Source organism: Centruroides vittatus, unplaced genomic scaffold, assembly GCF_030686945.1.
Source record: "Centruroides vittatus isolate TY-2023 unplaced genomic scaffold, ASM3068694v2 contig_1895, whole genome shotgun sequence".
Classification (NCBI taxonomy): Eukaryota; Metazoa; Arthropoda; class Arachnida; order Scorpiones; family Buthidae; genus Centruroides; species Centruroides vittatus.
The window spans coordinates 51,472-77,672 of NW_027121166.1; the positions used below are offsets into that span (position 1 = coordinate 51,472).

Below are 26,201 nucleotides of genomic sequence, written 5' to 3' on the forward strand. Positions count from 1 at the left end.
AATACACAATGCAAATTCCACAGTAAGTTGGCTGGAATAGCATGGAATCGATCTTGTACCTAGAGACATGAATCTACCAAATGTACCATGTGCCAACCAATAGAAAGATTTTGGTTTCTTGTAAAAAACTAAAGTAAAAAAAAAACAGAACAAACAGCAAAAGACATTAAAGATTTTTCTCTGGAAAAGAGCAGTCACAATGATTGAGGTAAATACTGTTAAAAATCATATGAAGAGCATTGAAAAGAAACTTTGAAAGGAATGGAGTAAAACTTAAATGTATTTAAAAACCAGACTTTTAAATAAAAGTAAAATCCTTGATTATATTACAAATAAAATCCAAAAGGTAATAACTTTCTATTTTCACCTATGGAAAGGTTCATTCAGAGAAAATTATATTTATCAGCCGATTTTTTTAAAAAAACAATGGAAATTTAAACGTTGAATTCAAAAATACAGATTTTATTAGCTTGAATAACATTACTGTTTGTCTGTCCTAAATAGCAAAAATACATTACATGAGCTCTTAAATTGCATTCAACAACAAAAAAGACACAAGTTTTTTGAAATATCTAAAATTAATAACTGATTATCAAAAAAAATTATTAAATATCGTGATGAAGTAATTGAGATAAAATGTAGCATCTGACACAAGCATGTACTGGGGGGACAAACAGGTCATTTTCCCCCATTGGATCAGGCCTTCTGAGTGCAAGGGGCTTTGGAGGTTGGATAATTTTCTAAGGAGTGCTGGAAAATTCTATTCTTTGCCTCAATCTGCTATGGTAAGTTACCTGATTTGATATGATAAGCAATTATTATCATAGTGGGAGTGTATATATATCTTATGACCTTGGAAAAGTTGTAGTTTGTGCCTACAACATCAATTATTTTTATTTATTAAAATCTGAATAAGAAAAAATTATTTCTACCAAGACTAAATGTTTGTGAACATATACTAACTTAAAAACATTAAAAATATATTTCTGCCACAAGACATTCTAGCTGAAAGATAGGCCAAAATTCCTTATCAATCCAGTTAGATCATGATTTCAGTAGTTTGTTATCTGAATAAATCCATTGTGGATCTCCACTTGCAATGCAAAATATTAATGAAAAAATTAGTTTGTTACTGTCTCAATTTTTATCAAAATGTGTGGTGCAATCCATTAATTTCATTGAAAAAGTATATTTGCGCACGATGGAGGGACGTCTATGTGGACTTTTGTGGTATCAGTGGCATACGAATTTGTTCTTATAAGCCTACTTACTTATCATATGAATAAACTATCAGAAAATTTTTGCAGAACATTTAAGTTGTTTGTTCAATGTTGGAAGTCCATGAATTACTGTACAGTACATAATTGCATGAAGGAGGGAGTTTGCCAAAAGCATGTCATTGTACACAATGGGGAGAGAGGGTAAAAAGTAGCTCAAAAACTACATTAGTTAATAGATGACCTCTAGTGTTTTTTTCTTTGTTTTGAAATTTGAAACTTTCTTTATCAAATTTTTGCAAAGTTTTTTCCTTTGCATCAAATATTCATTTATTATAATAAAAATTCTATATTAATATTGAATTAGTACCATTTTATATAAATAAAAATAATAAAACTCCTGATAAGAAATCCAAAACATTATTTGTTTTGGATTTCTGCACATTATTATTATTTGAAAGTAAAAGATTTACATACTCTTAAATTTTTTGGTTTTTTGACTGATAAAAAATTATATACCAAGCATTTTTTTTATCAGTCATAAAATAAATTTATAAAATTTAATTTCATTTTTACAGGCACTTTTACATTTAGTTCCTATATATTTTTATTAAAAAATTAAATAGGAATTAATTTGTTTTTTAAGAAACTGCCTAAACTTTTTTTATAAAGACAATTATTAATTATATATTATAAACATTTCTGAAAAAATTATACAAGTATTTTTGGATAAACAATTCTGTAACATTGAAAGATTAAATAATTTTGTCTTACTGTTACTTATTTATTTAAAAATTTATATTTTGATAATTACCAAGAAATTTTTCATTTCAAAAGGCTTAATTTGTGCATTTTTTTTCATTTCTTTGCATCTAATTTAAAAAAAAAAATAATTTATATGAAATTGTAAAAGTAATAATGCAATAAAAGTTGCCATAAAATGCAGAAACATAGGTAAATATTAGGGTTTCTCAAACGGGATCCCGGTTGTTTTCTTAACTCGGGAAATCCCGCAATTTTCTTAAGTTCACTTTTTTCTTATTTTATGCTAAGGTTGTGAAAATTTTGGCAATAGAAAGTATAATGAACTCATAAACTGTCAGAATAGATTTCTATTTATTAATTTTAAACCTACTTATTAGTTTTTGTTTTTAATTTTTCCTTGTTATGGCATGTCACAAATGGTCAATAATCAATATGAAGCTTATTTGTGGCAGGACTCTGAAAATTCTTTACTTGTCATAACCTGTAATATCTGGAATAATTGTGCTTATGCTGTCTTAATTTTTAACCATGCCCAGTAGCTTCAATAACTGCGTAACGCCAGGTTGTGCAAATTGGGCAAGGATACAAACGAGTACGAAGTCTGCAAGTGTGAAGTTTTTCTTCATAAATCTAATTATTAAAGCCAAACGAATTGCCGAATTATCGGGCTATAAGCTCGATGCCGCTATTAAAGCAGCCGAGGCAGACAAATCAAGAATACTAGAGAGCAAAAGAAGTACTACAATCTCGAAAACAAACTAGAAATCTTCTGGGATATGGGTGAAAAAACACATAACATCTGTTTTCTCTTAAATGCATTAAACATGATTCCACTCATATCAATTGAATCAGAAAGAACATTCTTGGTAGCAGGACTTTTCATTACTGAAATAAGAATGAGATTGAGTAATGGAGTATTTGACCATCTTTGCTTTTTAAAATCTTAATACAAAATATTATTGTAAATTTTTATAATATGTTTTATTTAAAAAACGAAAATTACCTTTTAAGTTAGAAGTTTGATTTAAGTTCTTTTTTTTTAAATTTTCAACTCAATTCAAAGCATTTTTTTTTTGTTATTGTATGCAGTTTCCAGCAAACTTTAATAAATTAATTCTATTTATGAAAATTTCTACGTAATTCAAAGATAATTTTTAATATGTATCTTACACAGCATTATTAATATGATTTTGGAGGTTGTGGAATGTGTTAAATTAATTTAAAAAATGAAAAATAATTATATCATTTGATTTCATGATAATTTGTATATCTTAAAAATAATTAATTCTATCCCAGGATCCTGGGAAACAGTTCACTTTTACCTTGGAATCCTGGGACAAGGAAAAGACTGGAAAATGAGAAACCCTAGTAAATATACATAAATAGTTTATTGATATTATATAGTGGAAGCTGATTAACTCGAATCTGTCAGGGATAAAACATTCAGACTTTGAGTTAATCAGTTTGATTTAACATGTTATGCTATATGATTGGAAAAAGAAAATGACTTCAATAAACATGACTTTGAGTTAATCAGGTTCCACTATATTACAATATCTATGTTTCATGTGTCTTCCTTCTTAATGATTTCCATTGTGTATTCTTATTTCATTCTTTAAGAAATAGGCAAAAAGGAAGGAATAATCAATTGATTGTATTTCTGCTTTTTGAAAAAGAGCAGAAAATGATGAAAAGTATAGAACGTGAAAATTATGCTTTGCAACTTCTTTTATACAGTGCTAAATGTAAATGTTTAGCACATACAGAAACAGAAAATATTTGGAAACTTGGTTAAGTCCAAATCCTTAAAACAAATTGGATTTGATTGAATTATGAATTTTTATCTATTACAGTTATCTGCAAAATTAGACATGAATCATTGATGTAAATGGAAGATTTTATATTATTTGAAGAATAACATATCTAAGCATAATATTTTTGAATACTGAACAATAGAATATTTATTGGAAACAATATAACATTTAATATACATATTATACATATATTTTTTTACATGTATCTACTACAGTATTTTGTTCATGCAATTTATATTCAAAGTTTTTCTGTCAATAAAATTATCTGCACAACATTCTTTTCAATAGATTAGAATTAAAAATAATATATCTTTTGTCGGACGTCAGAAATGTTGTGGAAAACCAGACTGTTGGGGATTATTAGCGGCAGTGAAAGAGAGAGTAGGTTGGTTCTGTTGTACACCACTTCCTCCCATTGCATGAGACTAAAATAAAGAATGTCTCTTAATTTCTTGAAATTCCATTGAGAAATTGTTTTGTATTGCAACAATTGTTACCTGTGTGGTCGAGGTAGTCGAGGTTGTGGGCGGTGGGGGTACCATTCTTACCCGTTTGGCACTCGGACCATGGTTGGCGTTATCTTGATTGCCTTGGTTATTCGCTGCAGTTGTCTGTAAGACTCGCTTTTAATATACCACTTTGAAAATTAACATATTGAATTATTTAAATTTTATTAGTAAAAATTATTATAAATTTTAGCATAATTAAAATAGTAATGACAAAAACACGAATAACAACCTTGCTAGTGTCGGACTTGTCTTCCTGTTCTTCATCTGTTAAAAATTCTCTCTTTGGATAAGGAATTGGATAACCAGCAAAAACACTAAAAACAAAAACTGAAAATTAGATATCCAAAACTGTTTTGAATTTCATAACATAAAAATAGTAATATACTCTTGTGTAGGTAATGGTTCTTCTTGAAAATAGGAATCTTGCATAGCTAATTCAGAAGTAATTCTTTTAGTAGGATCCATTAGAAGTAATTTTTGAAGCTAAATTCAATTTAAAAATAGAAAATATTTACAACAGAAAAATTCAAATTAAAAATTAATAATTGTAAAAATCTCACCAGAAGAAATGCTTTACTGTCTGGTTTAACTTTATGTTTTTCCATATACTTTACTAATGAACAGTTAGAATAACTAAAAATATAAATTATTATTGCTTTAAGTAAATTTCAGTAAATAATGACTAGTTACAAAAATTATTCCAAATGTCAATTACATATTAGTTTCATCAATTAAAAACAAAATTAAACAATATTCAAAATTCAAAGATTTACAAAATGTTTGTTTAAATGATTTCACCACCAAAAAAAAAAAAAATGAAAAATAAATAATAAAGATTTTATGTTAAAAAGACACTGCAAAAATAAATCAATACAAAGTGTCAATGTAAGTCACTATCCTGTTTAGTATTAATTCATTTTTGCAATATTGTTTTCAAATAACTAACATTTAAATAATCTCTTTTGCAACAATATTTTGTAATACTTGTGATAGAGTCTAGAAGCTCTTTTGACAATAGTATAACACCAGTGATTCTCAACCACTTCTGAAGTGTGTTGTGGTGATTCTCACCACAACACACTTCAGAAATCTCATGGCACACTAATGTGAAAATTCGAACCTGCCGGAACCAAGCCGTTAATAATAAAATTATTTTATTACTTGGTTCCCACGGAGAAAATATGAATCAGGAGGAACAAGAGTCGAAAAACGCGGGTTGGCGAAACTGGAACTTGTGACCGAGAGAATAAAAAGGCGACGACAGAGAAAAGGGGGGGTCGGTTACGTTTGTCTTTTAGACTGTGCGTGTGCATACAAAATCGAGGGGAACCGCCTAAAATCAACGGAATAGTGTCGACTACGAGGACTGACCCAGATCACGAGGTATGACCCAAATTTATGTAAACTCTCCCTCCGCGAATCCGGAAAGAGGCGACCGTCACGCGCCTCTTCTGTAATTATCTTGCTAGCTTAAATAAATTTTTGTTGTTGTTATTATCCGTTGGCTATGTCTTTTATTCGGGTATCGTCTCCGCCGCTCTATCGTCGGACCCATCCACTTCCGCCACTCGCCTAAAAACGCGTAACGCGTAACACTTCAGAACCGCCATCTTGACGTGGGCAGGTCTCACGGACCTGTGAGCCGAAAATAGGAGGAACGAGACTTTGGCCGCCTCCCGGCACCCACACTAAAGTGCCGCAAGATTTTTGAAGTGTGCTGCCATTGCAAATACCCATACATAAGTGGCGTCAGACAAGTGGTTCAATTAGTTCTACCTACCAAGGGTGCATTTGGAAATTGTAACCGTTGTTACCAGTAACTGCCGGTAGTTACCAAGGTGTTTAGAAAACGTGACCTAAATAACCAACTGCATTTAAAAATCACTATTATGATGTCACCTTTTATTACCAAAGTAACCATGTGTGCTGCCAAATTTTTAAATTATTAAAAGTATACTGTGACGAAAAAAAGTTGAGAATCACTGGTATACACCATTCCATAAAGACATTTTTAATTTCCTATTTTTTTCTCTACAGAGGAAAAAAAAATTGTTATTCTTCATTTCTTCTTTCTTTCCTCTTATCTCTAAAAAAATATTCTAATCTTGCTCAATAAAGCTGAAATCAGAATAAAGCACCACCTACTCCAACATTACTAATGCAGCTTGTTTCAAACTACTGTTTGTGCTGATTTAGCTCATATTACCAAATTATCAACCTTTAAGAAGCATTTTAAATACATGTATAAAGCCTAATATTTTATATCTTTGATAATATAAGGGCTTTATGAATATTCAGATTTATAAAAATTTTCTTTTTATGTTATCTGTTGGATTTGGTTTATGAATATAAACCAAGCCCAATAGATAACAAAAAAGAAATTTTAAATTATAAAATTTTTGTTACATTCATATAATATTAAATTTGAAAATCAAGTTAAAAAACAACAACAAAAAAAAAGGAAAATATAAATGATATCATATTGTTGTTATTTATTATTCAAATAAAAATGTTGATATAAAGAAATAGTTACAAAAGACTAATGCAATAAATATAATAGAATATTAGAATGAAATATTATTTTTTCTTATTCAAGAAAATGATTGCAGAAAAAATTATGTTGTTAACATAAGAATCATCTGATTTGTAAAAAAAATAATTATTAAAAATATTTTTTCCATTATTATAGCAAGCACTTTTAATAAATAAATTTCTAATCACAGCATATCAAATAAAATATCTACTTGAAATCCAGTTGAAATGTAGTAAATAAAATTTTATTTACTTGGAACGTTTGAAATCCTTGAGAAGCGTTGGATGTTCTGGCATCTTTTTGATATCTTCCCAATCCTTCTCTATAATTTACAGAGAGTATTTAATTTAATCTTTCAGTACATAATGATACATTATAAATATATTTCACTAAATATCATACCAAGTGGAAAACCCATCACATTAAAAATTCTATCTAACTGATCATGATGATATGGATTACTAGTTTTGATATCTTCCTGCCGACAATGGAAAATTGGTTCTGATGTCAACAGTTCAGCAAAAATACATCCAATAGCCCAAATATCTAATTAATAAAAATTATAAAATTAGTATCTAATTAAATTATTTTTTAATATATGAACCATTATTTTTGAAAGTGGTCTATAAGTCCATTTTTCAAACATTGAGAGATATTTAAGATAAGGAGTATGGAGTACAGGAAAATTAAAAATAGAACCAGCAACTCTATAAATATACAAAAGCATTTAAATAACTTAAAGAAGAAATTCATTCTAGAAGGATACCCAGGTTGACTTATAAATACATGGGAAAAAGAAATAGAAGAAATAATATCCAACAAAAAACAGATCAGTAAAGTAAAAAACCCTGATATAAAATATACAAATTTTCCATACATAAAAGGATTATATGAAGAAATAAGTAACGAAATGAAGAAAATGAATATAAAATTAGCACCAACATACAAAAAACTAAAATCTCGAATAACAAGTAAAAGAAATTAAGAAAAATCAAAAGAAAATATAGAAGAAATAAAAAACGTAGTCTACCAAATTCCATGCACTTTCGAAACTCAAAATACTTATATCAGTGAAACAAAATGAAAATGAAAAATACGTATTAAAGAAGACATGGCAGATACGAAATACCATCGAATGCAATCAGTTTTTCATGATCACTGCCTTATAAATAATTGCAACATTGACAAAAACAACATAAAAATTCTATTTAAAGAAAAAGACACATATAATAGAAAATTCAAAGAAAGCTTAGCAATAATAAACTCAAAAAATTGCATAAACAAAAATCTAAGTATAAATATAAATAAAAACTGGTGGAATATATTATAGTTTAATTTTTCTATCAAAATACCACCAGAGGGCTTTGATTCATCTCAAAACCACTCTATGTGATTATGCAAATGTTGAGTATAACGAACAATAAGAAATATCACTTCGTTCCGCAATGTCCAATTATACCAAACAGTTGAGAAGAAATTTACCCAAAAGAACTTTATAGTGAACTGAACAAGCCTAGAAAATACACATTCATTGTCTCCGATAAGAGAATAGAATACAACCAACTGTAAGTTTTTGTTCTACTTTTTGTATTTTGGTACATCGTTTTATACATCATTTTACCGTTTTAAACAGATATAAAAGAATTTTATAATGGTTCTATAACCACCTTATTCTTCAAGTCTGATGTACAGACTTAAGTGTGTACAAGTGCCATATCGGGGAGCAAAAAACTGTTACGTGTAAAATATATATGTGTATTTTAAATTATTTACGCAATTTATTTGTAAAAGTAATTTTAATGTTGTATATCCTATTCTTGTTTTTAGTTGACTGATGAGGGGCAAAAGCCCGAAACATGTAAAATTAGTTACTGTATCAACTAAATAAAGGTGGAGTCAAAAGCCAAGTGATTGAGTTAATAACACGATCTTGTGTTTAACAATTCGAATAAGCAATCTAGCACAACACGGTTTCTCTACGACTGAGATGTTTAAGAGTTTGCATTTGAATCAACTAAAAAATATTGTCAAACATTAATAAATTTTGGTAATGTTTTTAAAGCTATAAACTTGTTAAATTTTATTATGTAATAATAATCAATAAAATTGTTAAAGAAAATAAAAGATTTTTTAAGCTACAAATAGACTTTCAATAATAATAAATCATGAAAAATATGAACAATAACAATTTTAAATCTATATTTTAATTGAAGTAGGCTTTTCTGAAATGTATTTTTTGTTGTAAAAAACAATAATTAAAATGAGAACATGTCAGTAAACAAATAATTAACTTCATTAAAAAATATTTTCAGTCATAAAATAAAGAATTTATAAATAAACAACTATGAAAAGTAAATTACTTTGTTAAGATATCTAATAATAAAAAATGTATTCATATTTCAATCTTATTTCTCCTTTATACTTAGCATTAGCTATTATCCATTATATAGACATTAAGGAAAGTTGTTTCAATTATTGATTATTATGAATGGACTTACGGCATTTCACTTTCAAAAAAAAAAAAAAATTTGAGATAACATTTTACAGTTAAACTTCTTTTGATTAATTTATGAAAATATTGTATACCATTGACTTTGTTATTATAAATATAAAAAGAGGGCATCTATGTCTCACTAAAATTATCATTAACTCATTTTTTTTCCAAAAGTGGACTTATACCTCTTAAAAAAAAAGTTCATATATTTTTATTTTTCCTTTAAAATAATAATTATCTAAATTTTATATTATTTAAGTTGTGTAAAAAATTAACTATATACAATAAAAAACATTCTGCATTTTATCAATAACATAAAATTAAACATTTAATTTTAAGTACAGTGGAATCTTGCTTAACAAGCACCTCTCATAACGAGTAATTAGCATAGCGAGCAAAGCAAATTGTAAAAAAATGACTTGCTTAATGAGTGATGAGGACAGGGGAAGTCCTGGATTGTGCACATGCTCCATAAGTCTGTGTTTAGCTAACTCATTCTGCTAACATCTTAGTGTTGCTTGTGATCACACATTTTTCCAAACTTGTGTTCACACATATTATGTATAAACATTAACAATCATAGCCCGTTATATAATAAACACACCAAACGATATGCCAAATTCTTGGGCTATGTAAAGACTATAATTAAATATTAGAAATTAAATAATTTGACTAGAGGTAAGCAGTTATGCTGCTATCTCATATTAAATTTAATGACCAATTCCAAATTAAATTTTAGAAATGTCTGAATTAAAAATTAATTATTTATAATCATTAAATTTAATACAAACTAGAAGCAAAACTTCCTACCTCTAGTCAAATTAATCACACGGCCAGATGGCTGAGTGGTCAAGGTGGCAGCCTACTGCTCTGGGGACCTAGGATTGAATCTGGAAGGGTTGAAAAATCCCCAAGAATTTTTTTGGGGGTGGTCCATCCAGATTTGTTGGGCCCCGTCCCTCACCACCTGGCCAAACCCATAACGGTCTTGCTAAAAAGAGGCCCTCATAGTGCCCACAGGACGGAATGAATTAAAAAGAAAAGTCAAATGAATTAATTTATAATATTTAATTATAGCCTTTACATAGCCCAAAAATTTGGCATATTGTTTGGTGTTTATCAGGCATATTATCTTTTTCTGCAAATCGAATTCGCACTTCAGATTGGTTCATTCTGTGCTAGAAGAAATGATGATAATAATTCATGCTCCTTAACAATGTATATTGTATAATTTTCTTTGAATAAACGTTATACATAAAATATTTGAGTATTTTTTTCAGCATGAAACACATTATCTATTTTACATTATGGGAAAAATTGTTTCACTTAACGAGTGTTTTGCATTATGAGTATGATTCTGGAACGAATTATGCTCGTTAAGCAAGGTTCCACTGTATTAAGATTATCTTTTTTGTTTATATCAGATAACAATTTCTAGTACAACTGAAATTTTGAGTAGTTTGTTTATTAATTACTTTAAAATATTAGTTTATAAGAATCAAATCATAAACTTTGATCATATTTATCTATAGATAATTTTTTACATAAAAGATTGTAAATTTATTATAAATTTACAGTAAGTTGTTCTATCTAAAGATTTAAATAAAGTATGCCATTGAATTTTAGATGGGCATTAAAATATTTCATAAAACAAAAGCTCAGGATTTTTTACTATGCTTAAAAATTTAACATAGTAAAATGATTTCAGTTATCACATTAAATTTTTGAAACTTATCATCTATAGTTTATGAAAAAAAATTATTTATTATTTCTTATTTATTATATTTTATTATTTATTTATAAATAATTATTATATATTATATAATATATATGTAATAACTTTTTGACAACAAACTTGTAAGTGTTGACAAACTCAGTTTAAAGTAATTTAAAGAAATAAGCTAAATCTATAACATTCATAATGAGTATAATTACCAATAGCTTTGGTATAATGTCTTGCTCCTAATAATAATTCTGGAGCTCTATACCAAAAAGTTACAACTACAGGATCTAAATCAGCTAAAGGTTTTAATGGAGAGTTGAAGAGGCGTGCAAAACCCATGTCCGCTAAAAAAAGTAAGAATAGATTAAATCAATGGCTTTTTTTTATTTCAAATGTAATACTACAATATAATTTACCAATTTTAACTCTTCCTCTTTCAGGACCTTCTCCCATGACAAGAATATTAGCTGGTTTCTGAAATAAGATTACTATTAAAACTATTTGATTTTCTTTATTGACAATCTAATTATCTGTTACATTCACTTACCAAATCCCTGTGTAAGACCCAATTGGAATGCAAATAATGGATACCATCTAAAATTTGATATAGTAATGATTTTACCATTCCTTTTGGCACAATAACTGGTTTCTTATTTGCCTTGGCTGCTCTATGGAATTTGATGATATGCTGTAGATGCATTATAACATTATAACATAAACTAATATTAAATATAAAAGAAAAATATAAATGAATCTTACCCACAAATCATGTTCAGCATAGTCAAACAGTAACCACACTTTTCTATCAGTATGAGACAAGAATACCCGTTGGAGATTAATTACATTTGGATGTTTAAGCTCTCGCAATAACTAAAAACAATGGTACGAAAGGAGACTTAAGGAGACGGCTAAGATTCTGCCATCTACAGATACAAGTAGATGAAAATAAAAGGTTAAATCTTGTAATAATTTTACAATATTATATCTACACCCAAAGAATGCATGAAGATCAAATGATAGCAATTTTTTATGGATGGAGTATTACAAAAGTGTAATAATGGCTAAAAGCAATTAAGAATTAGTCTCTATTTCCCATCTATTATGAAAAGACAATATTTAAAAGCCAAAAACACTTGAATTGTAAAAATCTCTTTTAATAATTATAGCATCATAAAATGTCAATAGTCGATCTGCATGCTCTCTTTGGAACTAATCTGGAGAGTACTGCATCCAAGCATTTTACTTTACATCTAAATCCTTTGGCTGCTTTGTAACAATTTGGCATAATTCAGCCATTAACTATATCAAAAAACATTTCTTAATGATGCCTAAAAATTAAAATAATAAACTATAATTAAAGTAATTTTTATATACTTATGTTCAGATAATCTACAAATTTAAATGAACACGGTACATATAATAGTATAACTAGGCTTTGCAGAACTCTGTAATGCATGAGATTTAGAAGTCTGAAGCCTGCACTGCATTAATGTTTTTAAAAATTTTATTAACAGTTTTAAAATTAAATATATTATAATCAAATAAACCCTAACAATATTAATATAAAAAAAGACTTGTAAAAATTACAAATTTCATTTTCCTTAGATTGATAAGAACCTCAAAATAATAGACTACTGGGTACATGTTTCTTTTAAGTATGGATGGACAAATATCACTTTTTCAAATTCAAATATTAGCCAGATCTTGAATATTTGAATAAGTTCAAATACTTGAATACTTAGTGGACTTAACCACAATACCTTATATTAAGGATCTGCAACCTTTTTCTGAGAAGGGTCATATGAACTGTAAAAGACAAGTCTGGGGCCAGCTACAAAAGATTATAGTCAAAGATTAAATTTTTTGGTTAAAGTTTACCTAGGGAACCCCAATGGCCGCGCTTCCGGTCGCCATTTTGTTTGCTGTACTATGCACGCGTACTACGTTCAAAAAATTATGCAAATTAGTTAGTATGTATAATTTTTTGAAAAAATAATAATTACATTAATAAAAAATAAATGTTTTAAGATTGTTTTATATTTCATAGCTAGCTGAACTTGCAAAATAAACTGTTACTCACGTGTTTGACGCTCTGTCATACATTTCTTTTCCGTTTTTTCAAGCTTTTCCTTGATTTGCGATCCCTATCGCTGATGTTTCTCTTTTTACTTGATATTTTTACACGTTTTTTAGTTTTGCCACACGAATGTGCCTTACTTTTTTTCCCTTCTTACACTCGTCGCTTTGTGGAGCAGCTGGAACGGACTCCGGTTCTTTCCATTTTGGCTTGGTTCCGGCACGTTGCATCACAAAAAGTAGACGGAATAAAAACTTACCTATTTACTATTAAAAGTAGCAGAAAGTAGCATTTTTTCTTCAAAAATGTTTAACTGGTGAAAAAAAAACCACTCGCAGCAGTCGAGCCGTCACGAAAAACAAAAAATTTGCATACGATAGCGTTATTTAAAAATTGCGCCACCTACATCGAATTTCTAACATCACCTGCCGTCGAGATTACCGGAAGCGCGGCCATTGGGGTTCCCTAGGTAAACTTTAACCAATTTTTTTATTTCTGCATAACAACAAACATAAATCAACAAGAAATTTGCAATTGTTTTTCAAAAATATGCATAGAAACAATAGAAAATATCTTCCAAGAAAACATTTTAAGACTTAAAATTCTCTTCTGGAAGAGAATTGTGAAAATTTAACAAACTTCTTTCTGTAAATAGGTTTTTTTAAAAAACCATTTGCAGCAAGATTTATTAATTCTAGTTCACTTTTCAAAAATTTATGTGCATTTGAACAAGTTCAAATGTTTATGATAAAATGTGTTGGTGAAAATTAGCTCAGAGTAGAACTGGAACTCACAACTGTTGCTTATCATGAAGATGCATTGCCATTTATGCTACCCAGACCTCCGTCCATTTAAATTATTTAATAAATATTAATTTAATTATAATTATTAAATTTAATAAGCGATGCCACCTAATGCCTACCTCTAGTATCAAATTACTCAGAATTTAATTATTAATAGTAGCGGTGAAGTAGCCTGATTCAATACAGCAATCATTTGAACACATCAATTAAAACCTCTATGTGAATATATCTAAAATTATTTTAATATGACTTTATGAATATCCTCTAAAAATATTTTCACAAATCAGCCACTTTTATATTCATTTTATATTAAGTTTATGTTGTTTTTAGTATTAAACACTATATTTATTCTCTATAAAATGTATTTTGTATTTTTGGTATATATTTTGGAGTGTCTAGAATGAATTAATTGGATTTACATTAATTCATATGGAAATAATTGCCTTGGTTTTGGATTTTGCCGATTGTTTTTGGAAGGATTATGGACAAAAACTGAGGTATCACTGTATATTGTTTCAATTATTAAAGCAAACAAATTAAAGCATTGACAATTCTTGCTATATGAAAAGAAATAATAAATATCCATGCTATAAATATGTGGTTGTTTTGTAAGAGTTTCATGTTGCAATAAAAAATTATCTTCCTATATATTAAATAAAATTTATTGCTGTAAGATATACTTGTAATTAATTACATGGTTTGTTTTATTTTAATATTTGATTTCAACAAATATCAAATCTACATCCTAAAAAGGTTTAAATGATAAATCATTGTTTTAAAAATTGAAAGTCAGAAAAAAAAAATTTATTGCAAATCTACTGTAAAATATATTGCTAATTTCATAAATTTATCAATAAATTTTTTGAAATCATAACATCTCATCACTTTAACGGTATATAAATTCTGCAAGTAAAATGTGTAACTGAAAATAATCTATAACTAAAGATTAGAAGTATTTATAATTGTTTTCTTCTGAAGAATCTGCAATGAATTGTATAATAGTATTTCTAATTTTGACCAATAATTTCAAATGTTTTGAAATATGTTTTTGTTTATATCAGAATTTCAATTAAAAATTCCACAAAACATCTAATGGAATATTGATTTATTTGTCTAAAAAAATGATAGCTTGCTAACATAATATGACTACTAATAATGGTATACTATAGACAATAATACTTCCACTTTATGCTAAAAAAATCATTTTATTTTAATTTTAATTGCCTGAAAAGAATGTAATATTCATATAATTTGAACTGATATTCTAAAATTTATTTTAATATGTAGTTAATATTAATGCAGAATATATTAAATATTCTACATAATATAAATATTAAATTCATTCAGATACATATTTAATATACCATTGTTTAATAAATTTAGTTTCATAAAGTAAAAAACTTATTTGTGATATGAAATAATAATAAATGATGTGATATATACATATACACATTTAAAATTTTCTTTATACACTAATTATATAAAAAGAAAACATACACATTACTATTTGATGATAATTTGTTTTCATCCATAAAAATAAAAAAAATAATTTTTGAATAATTTAAATGCTTAGAAAATTGTAAAATATTATTATTAGTTTGTTGTTTTATCCTTTCAATTTTGATGACACCAAAAATATTTCTTAAAAAACAAAAAATTTGAACTAATTAAATGCTTTTGATGCATCTGAAATTTTCAGTAATATCAAATCTGTTTTTGACTTGAATATGATGAATATAATTAAATTTTTTTAAATTCCATGTAAAATAAATTACAGAAATCAAAACAAAAAAAAATAAAATATATCAAATTATAATTTAAAAAACTACAGCTGACCCTTGATAATCCGACGCTTTTGTAATCTGACATGCTTAGTAGTCCGACGCACCTCCCGTCAAGGTCACCGTAGTCCCTGTCCCGTTACGTGTCTGCTTGCACAGAAGGATGTCGCGACATGAATCTCCCCACCCAATTCTAACATGATGACACATTTCTTGTGTTTTCCGTGAGCAGCTCTGTACGTACTGTATTATTTATGCCTATACAAACTATGTACATTTATTGGCTTCCATATTTCTTATAAGGGTAGCATTAAAAAAGTAAGCACTGGACTAACTGTTATAAAAGAAATACTTTATTGTTAACATATTATATTTATATTTGTAAAAAATTACAAATAAATATTTTTACAACACTTTCTGGAACCTTTTACCGGTGTTAGACTCAAACGAAAAATTTCCGTTAACGTTTTCGAACTTTGTAGTTCTTCTTCAGACGGTAAAAAACGAGGAACGCAGATTGAATAAAAGTACGAGGTATTTTTAAACATTTTTACAAGTTTATATGAATAAATGCAAAATAAAAGCAATAAAATGCAATACATTTTTATATCTATATGCATGAATAAATGCAAAATAAATGGAATAAAATAAAATATATAACTGCATACGTAAAATTTAGAAAAAAAAGCTTATAATACAAAAATTAAAAATTAGGCTGGGTGTGATAGATTTTGAAACAAGGCACTGCGCATAATGCAACGTTGCATTCCTTGCAGAAAATCCTTGTTTCTTTTCTTTTTTTTCCCTGTGCTATCACGTTTTTTACAACATATAGCACAGTATCTAGTGGGAGCTGCTTTTTTCTCGGTCGGCGGAACGAAGTCCGGGAAATGTCTTTTCGTTAGTCTTAGCGGACCTAGTGTTCTCGGCCGACCTTGATATGTTACCCTCGTTTCGGTGTGATACGTTTCTACCAGTCTGTCAATCAGACTCAATCTGAAGGATAAGTTGGTTTTCTGGCCACCATATTTTTATAGATTACAAATGCATTTATTAGACAAAAGTCTACCATATGAAAAAATATTTTCCTATAGTACTTCTTCCCACCTTTTCTCGCCACTGGATAGTCATGGAGATATTGATCTAAAAGGTCAACACCTCCCATTGTGTCGTTGTAGTCGACAATGACCTGTGGTACAACAGACTTACCGGCATGTGTTACTGTAGTAACCATGGCAGGATTGTGCACTGTAGACAGTAAAGCTACACTTCGCTTGTCCTGCCATTTCATTACCATTAGCTTACCTCTCTGATAAGCCATTGTCTCCCCTTTTTTTCAATTTCTGCCTGTGAATTGCTGGCGGAATCTCTCGTCTATTCGTGCGCACGGTTCCATAAGAATCCGTATTGCACGTAATAAGATGATCCGCCAGCTGTGGGGAAGAGTAAAATCTATCCGTTGTTAGACAATACCCCTTGTCTAACAACTAATCAGCTAAAGTCAGCACAATCTGTGAACTGACTGGCATATGTTTATGTTTATCATCTAATACTGTAGACTTGCCGGTATATATTAGAAATTTGTATAAATATCCTGATGCGGACTCACATAGATTATAAAATTTCACACCAAAACGAGCCCATTTTTGAGGAATGTATTATTTCCACGCAAGACGACCCTTGTATAACATCAAACTTTCATCAATGGATATGTCACGTTCCGGTGTATAAAATCGGGAAAATTTGGAATTTAATCTAATATTATCGGCCAAATTTTGTGTAATTTAGGATTGGAGTGTGTGTCTGCGTTGTAGGTGTTATTGTTCATGAAATGTAATTTTTTTTTTATCTCTGCATATCTATTTTTCGAAAGAATTCTGCCAAAAAACGGGGTATGTAATTTGGCGTCTTGCGTCCAATACATCCTCTCCTCGGGTTTTCTAATTATACCTTGAAGCATGCATATAGATATGAACAAAAATTCCTCTACCGTCAGTGGATACCACTGACTCCTTGAACTCTGTGGCCGTTGCGTTTGAAACCTGTTAGTTTCGTCTACAATTACACTCATGAGATTCGTATCAAAAAATAATTGGAAGTACTCCAAAGGATCGGCGATGTTCCCCACGTTAACCTTTACCCCAGGATTTCCCACAAAAGGAAAACGCGGAGGAGCCGAAGGAGGATTATGTACATCCAGTGGGGACCAGTTCCTTGCCGTTGATGTTGTTGGCACATCTTGGACACTTGCATCCGAATCTCCTAGCTCACTGGACCAGCTACTGTCCTCAGACCCACTAGATGAAATAGCAGCATATTCAGAATAGGAAGACATTCTGCCAACAAAATAAATTATCTGAACTCTGTTTTTTTGTATTACGCGCGAAAAACCTATTCTCGAAAACTATTATAATGATAAGTAACTTACTTGATTACTTGTAGCAACACAAAACGAAAAAACAAAAATATCCAAACTGAAATATCCAGCACAAAAATATCCAAACTGAAGATCACAAAAGTTATCGACAGCACAACTCAAGAGCAGAACTATGAGTGAAAAAGTACAAAGGGTCAGAAATTCTAGAAACAATCATCTGACGTCTTTTATTGCAGTCATAAATAGTAACAGTTGAGAACCCCAGTGTCGGAAACCTTTCTACTTACAGTACAATAAACATTTCCAAGCAGCAGTTTTATTACCAGTTTCCCTTGTGGGAATTGATAATTACTTGCAGGTGTTCAAAAGTTTTATATAAATGCTTTTATATATAAATAATTATATAGAAATATGAATAACATATATTCTTTTACTAAAATATTTATTTTATAATATGCATAAAAAGTTTTACGAAAAAAGTGTCACAAATTTAAATAATAAGTTGAAATGTTATCGGAAAACTTTCTATTTACAGGACAATAGTCTAAAGAGTTTCCAATTACCAAGCCTAATGATTTTATTGCAGTCGTCCTGTCAAACTGCTTTATAATTGCATGTTCAAAATTTCTAATGCTTTTATATATAAATAATTATATAGAAATATGAATAACATATCTTCCCGATGACATCCTTATTTTATTATATGCATGAAAAGTTTTACGAAGAAACTACCACAAATATACATAATATTTAGAAATTATATCGGAAACGTTTTGTAGTTATTTGCACTATTATAAAAGCAATACACAATAATAATGGATTATTACCTTATTATATGAATGATTATACATGTTTTTTTTACTTATTATGGAAGTAGCACAATAACCAGAAGTACTTTTTGTTTTAGAAAGATTTATGGCAGGAATGTTCTGAAAACAAGCATATTCGTTACATAATATAAATTTACTAAACTCAGACTAAAATAAGATGAGAATAATAGATTTATAATTGTTTGTATATGTTTGTAGCTGACAAACTATCTCCAAGAATGCGTGTCTTCTATGAAAATTTCCACCCCACAAACCCGAGTTTCGTTACTTATTCGTTGAAGGCTACTCATTTTGCTATAATATATCTTTCTGATTCACGATTATTTGACGATAAAATTCACGTGAATTTTATCGTCGGCATGTGAACGTGAATTTTATCGTCAAATAAAAAAACAAGGGTCTGCCTTATCTTAGCATAAGAAGGAGGAGTTTTGTGGATAATTTATAAATACGGGGTGTGAACAAATATCTTATTCATTGAAACACACTTAGTTTACATAAATAAAAACCAATCAAGGCCTACATCGCCACAACAAGTTATCTGGTTCGTGGCAACTGTACGTTGCGTTACGCGCAGTGCCGTGTTTCAAAATAAACCATACTGAAATAAATATTTAACTTTTTATACAATAATTTTTAGTTGTACTTCAAGTTTTATTTATAGTTTTATTTGGATGTGTAATGTATATTCAAATTTCCACATTACTTTATTATAAGTACAAATTTATAAAATTATGCTTTCATTTCTCTTCAGGCCTAGGAGTGCTATTTCCCCTTTGAAAAAGTGAGAAAAGTGAGTTGAAATACAGAAAAAGTGAATAAAAAGTGAGTGCAACAGTGACAAAACAAAGTGAAAACACAGAAGGAAAACTCAGCAAAACAGCAGTAAAAATTGTTATTTCTTTTTATTCTGTTATGGTTAAACACATTTTAAAAATTTCTGTATATACTGTAATATAGTAGCCACTCGTTATATCGCGTTTTTTTGGTCCCCTAAATTTTAAAAGCATTTGAGTCAATTAATTTTAAATTACCAATTACCACTGAATTTCTATTTGCAACGAAATACCAGAAAGAGCTAAATATGCAGAACAGGTGGATAGATCGATTGTCATTTGTTTCCTTTTGATGTAAAAGTTGTTTATTTATTAGTTTTAAGTACAGTCTCCTCATTTACAAGTTTCTGTGAATTCGAAATTTCATACATTTATGTGAATTAACGGTATTGCGTCAATTCACATAAAGGTGTGAAATTTCGAATTCACCGCATAACGTGTAAGGAAAAGATCTCTCTAATTCTGAACGAAAACTTCTAAAATTTTTATACAGTAGTAACTTCATTTTGCTTTTTAGAGAATTTTTACTCTGTAATTTTATAAGTTTTGATGTTCTATTATATATTCAATATTCATTTTTTTTAAATTTTCAATTACAGCATTTATAATTTTTATTGAAAAATATAAACTACACGAATTTCTAATAAGCGATTTATATAGTACTGTATAATAAAATCGCAATTGATGTTTTGTTTTTATATCGACAGTATTTGTCTTTCAATGTCATTGTTAAAGAAACAATGCTAAATGGGCGTTCATGGTTTCGATGTTTACGTAAACGTCAATTAATTCGATATAACCTACGAATAAAATTCAGGATTGAAAAACTAAGCTTATTTTATATCAGAAACACTTGCTGATGAAAGAACAGAGATTCCATAGCATGTATAATCTGTTTAGTAAAAGCCCAGAATTTTTATTACTCGGTTATATCGCGTTTTTTTTTTTCTGTTTCCCGATAACCAGTGGCTTCTGTATTTCCAGTAAACCATGAATACTTGAAATGTCTTTGGCTTCTGTAAATAATCAGTCATGAAAGATGATGTTCTTTTATTAAGATTATTCTGCATGTTATCAACTTCCTTCTATTTCGCTTCCTCTTGCTTTTGAACACTTAACACTAATAAGCATCACACGTGCTGCTTGTACTTCATTCATGTTCTTGCTGTTAATAGCCTTCTCCAGTTTTTTTGTTTGCTGCTTCTAACAAAACTTAGACTGTCGCATGTATTTCATTTTCTTCTACATTTTTCTGGTTTAAACTCAGTTGCCGTTCCATAATCTTCATGTTACGAACAGCTTTCTTTTGTTGTTCTTCAAAACATTTCTGTGCTCTTTTTTCCGTTTCTCTTATTCTTTTAACTTCTTTTCATTTTCCAATCGTTCTTGATAATTTCTATGCACCGAGGAAGCTAATTTCAGTCGTCCTTTGCAATAGGTACAAGGTGTGGGCTTTGGTCATACATGTTTAGTCCCTCCTTAACAATCAAAAGTGAATTAAGCATTCTTTCCAACACTGATGCTCTATCAGGAGAAAGTGCCCGGCATAAAATTGATCCTCTCATTCATGGGAACGGGATTTTCGATGCTGATTTCACTAATTTGGCTATTCTCGGATATTTATCATTATCAGAAACTGTTTATTTTTTAATGCTTCGAGATGTGTAAATATTGATTTCCAAATAAAATAATAAATCTGAAATAAATATACTCCAAATAATATAAGTAAAATAATATTTTATTAATGATTTCATAAATAACAAAAAACTTTTTCCTGCAGATGAATAAAAACCAACATCGTTGCAAAGTTGTTAACCTTTGGGAAGCGTGTGAAAATCTTTCTCACAAGCAATTACGTGTTGTACTTTTTACAACACTTCGAATATTTTAATTTATTTGGTAAATTTTATATGTAAATATGAATTTACATTTTCGTTTACTTTTTTAGTCTCTCAATTAATGCACAATTATAATCGGCATAAGAGAAGATTAAAAAATGGATATTTCACAAGCAAAGTAATCACACATTTTATGAAAATAACACTTACTATATGGAATAATTATACTTGTAGTCAATTTAAACATACATTTATGGGAAGATGTAGATGTGATTTAACGTTAACAATATGCTATGAAATCATTAAAGTAATTTTATTAAACTCAAGTTTATGAAATTATTTAAAGATAAATCAAGTAAAAAAATATTTTTGTAAACGACAACTCCATAACCCGATTGTTAATTAAAACCAAATAATCTGCCAAATTATTGGGCTATAACCAGGATAACTAAATGGTCAGAAACGAAATCTTTTTTAGTGGTAGGAGGTTACGCTACTATCTCGTGTTAATTTTAATAATTATATATTTTGAATTTAAAAGCGGCAGCAGTGTTGTCAGCTTGAGAGATTAATCCCTCTGCTTAATGTGCTTTCCCCTGCAAAAGGACTTTAGTGATTTTCTTAGAAAACAGCCAAAACCGCAGGGATGCTTAGAATACTTATTTTTAAACTCTGTAGAAGGAAATGCAATTCGGATAAGGTAGATTTTGGCGAATAATGAAAATATGGCATGAGTACATAACTTTACTCAACACTGGCTTCTGAATTTGTAATGAGAGGGATTTTTTAAGTGCATAAAAGATTTTTTTAAATACGTTAAATAAATTTTTGTTTTCTATAACCTAACGACACTGAGCGGGCAGTTGCAATTTTGAGTCTGCTCAGGGCCGCGTATTTTCTTCTAAAAAATTCTATTCTGATAGTCCGATAATTCGGCAATTCGTTTGGCTTTAAAATTATTTTTGGTTTGCCCCACATCTTAATTAAGCACGTGAAAATGACCAAAAAAGTGAGAAAAGTGAGAAAATGACCTGAAAAGTGAGAAAAGTGAGGATACTTCAGAAAAGTGAGTACAAGTGAGAAAAGTGAGCGACTCCGAGGCCTGTCTCTTTATTATTACATGTAAATAATAAAATCTATCTTTATATCATTACTTTTATGTTAATTTTATGTTTTTCGTCATGTTTATTTTCTGTAATTACTTTATAAAGTAAAAATATCGAACGTTCAAGAATGGTAGCTTTCCTGCAATGCCGCTAACTTCTACGGAGAAGCACCGATCGCAGGCGTTGCCCCTGTAAAGTTGTTTATCCAAAGGAAAAGGAGCCATTCAGCACCAACATTTAAAATAAAAAAATTGTTTTTTTTTTAATAATTTTTTTTCTCAATAATAAAAAAAATGGCATTTTCTCTTCATCCTTGTTTAATTAAAACAGGAAGGAAGGGGTTAATAAACATGTTTTAATTAACCGAAATGGGTGTTTCATTTCCATTAATGGTGTTTCATTTCCATATTATTCAATTTCCTATTCATGGCAGCATTTTACTCATAAAATGTAGGAATATTGTAGGCTACTGCTAACAAAACAATGCCAAATATGTAATCACTTTTGGTAATCTGGACACTTTTGGTAATCTGACACCCCTTTGGTCCCATACCTGTCGGATTATCAAGGGTCAGCTGTATTTGCAGAAAAACCCGATTACTGAAAATCACTAAATTCTAGGCAAAACAATCATTTTGAACAGAAGCAGCTTCAGCAGCAGATTAAAATAATTTATATAAATATTTTTATATGTGATTATCATATTCAGAATTTCAATACTAACTTTTTAGTAATATCTGTTTTTCCAGAGAAAAATACTTTTTTACAGTATATCCTTGTACAGAAAAAAAAATTAGATAGCAGCAAAAGAATTTGAAAAGCAAATAATACTGTATTTGATTGGAATCATAAAAAAAAAAAAAAAAACTAAAGTTTGGTTTTACTTTTGATTAAACTAATAATGTATTTATGACTTAATTATGTTAGCTAAATTACTTTTCAAAGAAAGCTAAGTTTAAAATATTAATATAACTGTTTCTACAAGTTAAAATGAGACAAAGCAGACTACACTAAAAGATGTTTTTATATTTTAAAATAATTAATATCTATATTGATAACAAACAAAATCTTAATTTAAATTTATAAATTTGACTTCTATTTAATTTAATAAAGTAATTAGAAAAAAAGATTTACTTTGTCTTCTTTCATCATTAGTATGTAAAACTATACAAAACTGAAAAATTCATCAAATTTTATTTTTAAATTCCGCCATGTAGAAAATTATAAAAAAATCTATCTATCTTTTCAATTCAAAAAAACTATTTGTTAAGAAACTTTTATCCTTTTATTCTCATCAACAGTATAGTATTAAATACTAATGATGAAAGAAGACAAAGTAAATCTTTTTTCTAATTACTTTATTAAATTAAATAGAAATCAAATTTATTTTTTAAATTATTTATTACAGGGAAAAATATAATATAAATAAACAATATAATAATCATATACAAAGAATAACTAAGAATAAATTTTTTTTTCTATTTGAAAAAGTGTTTTATATGTATTTTATTGAGCACATATGTTCTACAAACAAAGTTATATACAAAATAGAAATACACTAAAATATTTTGATAATAAAAAAATAAGAAACATTAAAAGTCATATAAAAATTGAAGTAACAGTCATCATAAAAACTGGTATTATTGAGGACAAAACAAGTTATAATTGAATGATCTAACAAAAATGTTCAATCTATCAACCAGTCATAAATCCAAATCTTGAAACAACATTAAATTACAATGTTAACTTGTCTTAGTGGTCTAAGTTAATTGTGACCATTTCACATATTTACTAGTTTAGCTTAAATGTCAGAATATATTGTATTAAATTGTTTATTTTGTACTTATGGATAACATTTTGTAAATATTTTTTCCTGATATAAATATTTTATTTCTAATTTTAATCATATAACTCATATTTTCTTATCAAATGCCTAAAATATATATTTCCACTTTGTGCATTGATAAAATTGTTGATCTTATCAAACTTATGCATTTTATATGTAATTAATAATTATAAAACTTACTTCCTTAATCAATTATCATCAAATATCAAAAACTTGCATAAAATAGAAATAGAAACTAAATATTGAAGTTTTAAATTGTATTAAAATCATGTCTACAGCTTTATAATAGAATTATAAAATAGAAAATGAATAAACGATAACATACCGCTATTTCTCTACATGCTGACATTGATATACCCGTTCCTTCAATTTGTTTCAAGGCATAATCTTTAGGATCAGAACTAAAAGATTTAAACATTTTAAAGGTTTTTTTTTTTAACTAAAAATTTCAATAAAAAATAATTATAACAAAATTTTAAATATTCTATAATATAATTATATACAAAGTTCAATATTTTAAATAAAAACCAATGTTGCTGAATTTAGTTGATTATAATTCTTAATTTTTATAAGTAACTTATTGGTGTCATCTTGTAAATTCAGTTAAGTAATGCTATTTTATTGATCAAACTATTATAATATAGATCATAATAATTAAGAAATAATTAAATTAATATAAAGTTTTATAACTAAATATCTATCAATGGAATTTTTCAGGCATACTAAACTTTATTTAATGAAAGTAAAATAATACCTCTTACTTCTTTCCAGCAAGCAAGAAATATTACTTTAATTATTATTTCAGCTTTCTTGTTATATTAATCAAACTAAATAATTTGGTGCAAAGGTAGACTTGTATTAATATTTAAATTGCATTAATCTTGTATTAAGATTAATACAATTTAAACATTAATAGAATTAATTTAATTCTATAATCAATCTAATTATTAATATGTAGATGACAGCCTAACCATATATATGCATATATAAATTTTTATAAATGTTATAATTAATCCATAACAATTATGGCACTTCAGCCCAATACTTCCAAAATATTTGACTTAAATAAAACTAGCTCTTACATATAAATAAATCAATATTTGAGGTGGAGCATTAGCGAAGCCTCTTCTATGTGGTTTAGAGAATTATGTTCGTTCTTAAAGTCTGTTTGATTGATTTTGATTAAACTTTGTCATTTTCCATTAATTGTGAAGAGGAATCAAAAAATGTAATAAAAAAAGGCCCCATGACTTTTTTCCCAAATATAAACTTGTTGCATGAGTGTGCATGACAAAGGGATATTGCCTGAATCACATGACAAAATCGTAAGATGTTTTACTGTCGCTAGCATCTCTTCTATGGGCTTACAGAATTGAGTTTGTTTCATAAGCGAGAAACGAGAAAATTCACATCCAGGCATTAAGTGTTAACGAGTATCGCTATAATCACTAGCACTTTCGATGAAGCTATTTTCGTCTTCCTCAGGTGGATAAAAACGGATAAAATCCTCTTTCGAATCAGAAAATTTTCGAAATGCAAAAATTGCTCTGTTCCATCAGTGAGTGTTCCAAAGTTCTAAAGCGGTTTTTGCATTTCGAAAATTTTCTGATTCGAAAGAGGATTTTATCCGTTTTTATCCACCTGAGGAAGAC

The 26,201-nt window shown here is 28.4% G+C and overlaps 1 protein-coding gene across 4 annotated transcripts in view; it reads right to left on the bottom strand.

The window, feature by feature from the left end:
* Positions 1 to 3,915: 3,915 nt before the first annotated feature.
* Positions 3,916 to 26,201, bottom strand: part of Cdk8 (cyclin-dependent kinase 8) — a 47,965-nt gene continuing 25,679 nt past the window's right edge. For 2 of the 4 annotated variants that reach the window (XM_067264457.1, XM_067264460.1), the window contains 12 exons: positions 24,875 to 24,950; positions 11,815 to 11,925; positions 11,603 to 11,743; positions 11,472 to 11,529; positions 11,268 to 11,399; positions 7,241 to 7,384; positions 7,091 to 7,160; positions 4,866 to 4,938; positions 4,691 to 4,788; positions 4,535 to 4,619; positions 4,294 to 4,419; positions 3,916 to 4,221 (listed from right to left, as the gene is read on the bottom strand). In XM_067264457.1, the coding sequence (XP_067120558.1) occupies positions 4,120 to 4,221; positions 4,294 to 4,419; positions 4,535 to 4,619; positions 4,691 to 4,788; positions 4,866 to 4,938; positions 7,091 to 7,160; positions 7,241 to 7,384; positions 11,268 to 11,399; positions 11,472 to 11,529; positions 11,603 to 11,743; positions 11,815 to 11,925; positions 24,875 to 24,950 (1,216 nt within the window). In that variant the 3' untranslated portion in view covers positions 3,916 to 4,119. Of the gene's footprint in view, positions 4,222 to 4,293; positions 4,434 to 4,534; positions 4,620 to 4,690; positions 4,789 to 4,865; positions 4,939 to 7,090; positions 7,161 to 7,240; positions 7,385 to 11,267; positions 11,400 to 11,471; positions 11,530 to 11,602; positions 11,744 to 11,814; positions 11,926 to 24,874; positions 24,951 to 26,201 lie in introns of all 4 variants that reach the window. The other 2 variants (XM_067264459.1, XM_067264458.1) reach the window with 2 other exon arrangements.